General features: G+C 29.2%; 1 protein-coding gene across 1 annotated transcript; it reads left to right on the top strand.

Annotated features, from left to right (window-relative positions):
* The first annotated feature begins 1,724 nt into the window (after positions 1-1,724).
* LOC103309900 (piggyBac transposable element-derived protein 4-like) lies at positions 1,725-3,323 on the top strand. Its single transcript, XM_008186582.1, has 2 exons — positions 1,725-1,986; positions 2,074-3,323. The coding sequence occupies exons 1-2, from the start codon at positions 1,725-1,727 to the stop codon at positions 3,321-3,323; spliced, it is 1,512 nt and encodes a 503-aa protein (XP_008184804.1).
* The last annotated feature ends 1,514 nt before the right edge of the window (positions 3,324-4,837 follow it).

The following is a 4,837-nucleotide window of genomic DNA, read 5'->3' as shown; positions in this document are numbered from 1 at the left end:
TATGAATTAAAAAGTGAGATCAAATTATATGTCTAAGAATGTTTGTTGTAAATATAGATAATCTTGGACTATCTATTTGCCAAATAGAAATACCAAAACAAACAAAACTCTTCAATAACTGACAGAAACATCCAAGTTGTTACTAATATTTATATGTAGTGCTATGCCACTTGATTGTATAGCTTGGCATTTATTATCCAGTAGGTACCAGTGAACCATAGGCTAAGCATTTAAACAACAATTATAGATGTATAAATGATTAAACTGAAATCAAAAATAAGTTTAAACTTAATGACATATTGTATCATTTATTTAATTGTAGAAACTACCAACTAGTAAAACTTACCAACAAATTGTACATAATAATATGTACCTACTCATCAAGTATCCAATTGACATGCAACTAACCAATTTAGGTACTTTATTAAAAAAAAATATAATATTGTGCATGTGGAAGATAAGAAAAAATACATACAAGAACTTTGTACTTGAACTTTATTTATAAAAGTGCATAATTAAAATTTAAAAACTTAAAAATGTGAAATATTAAAAAGTAAAAGTTTATTAACATTAACGATTCAAGATCATGATTTAATCAAATCATTTAAAGTATTTGGCACAATTAAATATGAATTATCTTACAAGCTTAAAACAATAAATATAACCTAATAACCGTTTATCTACTCAACGTATTTTCATGTTCTTCACGATAACCTGGTAATAGGTATACTTATGAACCATGATAATATTATAGATAATCGTGGTAATCGCATAGATAATGAGGAAATTCTGGAGCGGCAAACGTTTTGCAGAACGAACGCCAACGTTTGAAACGTTGAAAACGTAGAAATTCGCGAGCGCTTGGTATAGTGCGGTATTTTATTTAACCGTGGTCGTGGTGTAAGACATAAAAAAAATTAATCGTGATATTAACTCAAATTATATAATCAATTTTTATTTCAGTCGCGTCACGCCAGTCGTGCAGTGCACACGTATATTGCTATCTCAGTGTTATGTATAACTTAGTTATCTTAATATCAACGGAACCATACGGGCGCTTCACCTTCCGAAGCAGCTATTTGTGTTAAATCGACGTCGCAACCACAGATCTGCAAGTCATCGACACCACCCTTTTCCGAGGATAGTAAATATAAGTTTCTTGTATTAAAACAAAAATTAATATAAACCATATTATTTCGTATTATTGTATCATACTACAATATCACCAACAACTAATATACTAGAATATCTAATTCTACTACTCCAAGGCACCGTCGCGCACGGTGACCTTTGGACTCCGCGATTAGATTAACCGTCACATCATGTCGCATGGCTGTTCCAATATTAACACGTTCACGGCCACGTGTCACATATATGTGACATGTGTGTCTGTTCTGAGAGACCGGTGTCACATATGTGTGACACGGTCAATATGATGTTCAAATGGGAGTTATTTACTCCGGTTTATCCTAACAAATATTATTTTTTCGTGGTTTAATTATACGTTATCTGAGGAATTGATTTATATAGTTGGTTTAAAAATTGGCCGATAGATGGAGTTGTTGTACCTATTTTGTTATTGTTCGATATTTGTCTATATTAGCACATGTTCGAATCGTAATCAATCGTTATCAAACGTTATTAATTATTATTAATTATTTTCACATTAAATGTAAATTAACATAATACAATAAATTCATAATTTTAAAAATTATATGTAAACTATGGATCCTGCCGCTATCAATGAATTATTATACGCCAGTTCAGACGATGAAAGTTTTATTGAGTATGACGATAGTTCCGATGAATATTTTCCTGGTGATACCGAAGAGCGCGAAGTAAGTGATGACTCAAATTGTTCTAGTGATAGCGAAGATTATAATATAAGTGATGATTGGGAAACCAATAGAAATGAAGAACCTCAGTTTATTCCGTTTACTGGAAATCCAGGGTTATTGAGCCATGTGCTGGATGATGAACCATATAGTTTTTTTAATTTATTTTTCGACGATGAACTTTTTGAAAATATAGTTGTATGGGTAAATCTTAAAGCAAATTCTATAATATCTAAAGGCTTAACACCAAAATCAAATCTATCTACCTGGTATAATACTGATGTAGTTGAATTAAAAAAGTTTTTAGGTTTGACTATTGTGATGGGTTATTTAAAATTTCCGACACTTCGCACTTATTGGTCACAGAATGAAATTGATAATCATCCTATTTTTGGTAAAACAATGAGTAGACACCGGTACGAGACTATTTTACGCTGTTTGTGTTTTTACCAACCAAATTTAGTTGACCATTCAGACAGGTTACATAAAATAAGTAATGTTACAAATCATATAATTAACAATATTCGTACCAAGTACTATCCGAACGAAAATTTATCCTTAGACGAATCTATGTTGTTATGGAGGGGCAGACTAAGTTTTCGTCAATATATACCAAGCAAAGCTCATAAATATGGTATAAAGTTTTATGAACTGTGTACAAAAGATGGGTTTATATTGGATATTTTGATATATAAAGGCAAAGGTACAGTTGAAGACAGTAGAGGTGTAACATTTGGAATTGTTGCTAAGCTTATGGAGCCATACTTAGGAAAAGGTCATACAGTATATATGGACAACTTTTACAATAGTGTACCTTTAGCTCAATTTTTATTTGAAAATCAAACTAAGGTTGTTGGTACATTGAGAAAAAACAGAAAAGATAATCCCAAAGATACTTTGAATGCTAAATTGGGCAAAGGTGAAGTAGCTCATGTCCAGAAAGGCAATATACACGTAATTAAGTATAATGATAAAAGAGATGTGTGCATGATTTCTACCAAACAGAAAATGGACTTTGTAGAATTCACAGACAGATTTGGACGGAAAAAAATGAAACCTAATATTATTGTTGATTACAATAATAATATGTCTGGTATTGACAGGGCTGATCAAATGATCAGCTACTATCCTACACCTAGAAAATGTTTACGATGGTATATAAAAGTTTTTTTTCACCTCATGGATATGTGCTTATGGAATGGAAATCTATTGTATAATAAGCACGTTAAAAATATGGCTCACTTAGAATTTAGAAAATGTGTTGCAAGTTGTCTTATTGGTATTTCATACAATCAACGAGTAGTTCATAATAAACCATCACAAAAAACGCATAATCTTATGAAAGTAAATATTAGAAAAAGATGTAGAGTTTGTCATCAGAATAAACTGCGAAAAAATACTGCTTTTGTTTGTGATACATGCAAGGATGATAAAGGGAATACAATCGGTTTATGTCCTGATCCTTGTTTTAAGATTTATCATTTATAATTAGCCGTTACTAAAATTTTTTTTAATTTGTTATAAAAAGTAGTTATGTAATTATTTTTTATTTTGAGATTTTTTTACTATAATAGTTCTTTGAAACTAAAATCTTTAACTCATTGTTATTTTTAAACGAAATTTTGTTTTACTTTATAATATTGTTAAACTTTGGTTGTTCGTTCGTGATAATTTTGTTTTTATTACATTTCATAAATATTTAAAATTTGTTTGGTAAAAATATGTTGTTATTACTTTTGATTTTAATAACAAATGGACTTATGCATACCTAAAATGTGTTAATTTTGTTATTACAAGAAGTAATTTGTTTAATTTTTTTATTACAAGAAGTAATTTGTTTAATTTTTTTATAAATTTTGTTAATACATTGAAGTTGAGTTTTTATTATTAAGTTTAACATTTGTTAATTTTGGTGTTTTTTATAAATATAATTTTGACTTTATTTTATTGAATCATTTTTTTTTGCGTTAATTTATTGGAGATGATTTTCGTATAATTTTTTTGTCTAAAAACTTATTCACCAAAAAAAATACCTATTATAATATTATGCGATGGTGATTACTGATTTTTCTATAGATAAATAATTATGTCTCATATGTGTGACATCAGGTTTCTGTAAAGGATAATCATTGAAAAAACCTGATGTCACACATATGTGACATGTCCTTAATATCCGAAAATACTTTATAAACAATATTATAAAATATGTTACCATGAGATACTATGAGTTCATAATTAATTAAAAGCCATTTTATGAGATGGTTTATATAAAGACCACTCAAATTTACCCCTTGGTCGTGAACGTGTTAAAGAACGTACATTGTTTAGGATTAAATTCCATATGAAAAATACAGCAGGGTAGAGTTTCATCATCACATATCTGGTCCAAACGTGGACATCCAAGGTCTTCGATGTTGATGAGAGCGACGTGAGGTATAAATTCTGTAAGAAGTTGTTTTTTCTGATCTCCTTTGACGTAAATACATGAGAACTTTAGAGAGTTCAATATTCTACTTAGTTTTTCATACTCGATATCACCATATTCTACAGTTAGTTTATGATAGTTATGTTCTAGCCACTTATTAGTTTTACGAGATTTATTGTCCTGCTTAGATTTAGAATTTTTAAAAATCCAGTGCTGGCTTGCCCATGTTTCTGTGTCGACTATAGAAAATTCTTTAATAAAATATTTATTGTTTGCTCCAAGTACGCACTGCATGTCTGCGATAGCCGACGACATAATTTAAGGTTTATTAAATGAATATAAAAATTATTAGAAATATATATATATAATATTTTATAACACTTAAATATTTATAACACTAGCATAGGACTACCAAACACGATGATGTATACAGCTCGACTGAAATTATTTTTCAATATCGCATACCAAAATTAGAAAAATTAAGTTTTCCTAATATTTTTCCCTTCCACGATTAATAAACGTGAATTTAAATCTGAAATATATGTTCCATGATTTGGTAATGAATTTTCATCAAATA

Source organism: Acyrthosiphon pisum, chromosome A1 (assembly GCF_005508785.2).
Source record: "Acyrthosiphon pisum isolate AL4f chromosome A1, pea_aphid_22Mar2018_4r6ur, whole genome shotgun sequence".
Taxonomy (NCBI): Eukaryota; Metazoa; Arthropoda; class Insecta; order Hemiptera; family Aphididae; genus Acyrthosiphon; species Acyrthosiphon pisum.
This window is presented reverse-complemented; position numbering and strand designations above follow the sequence as displayed.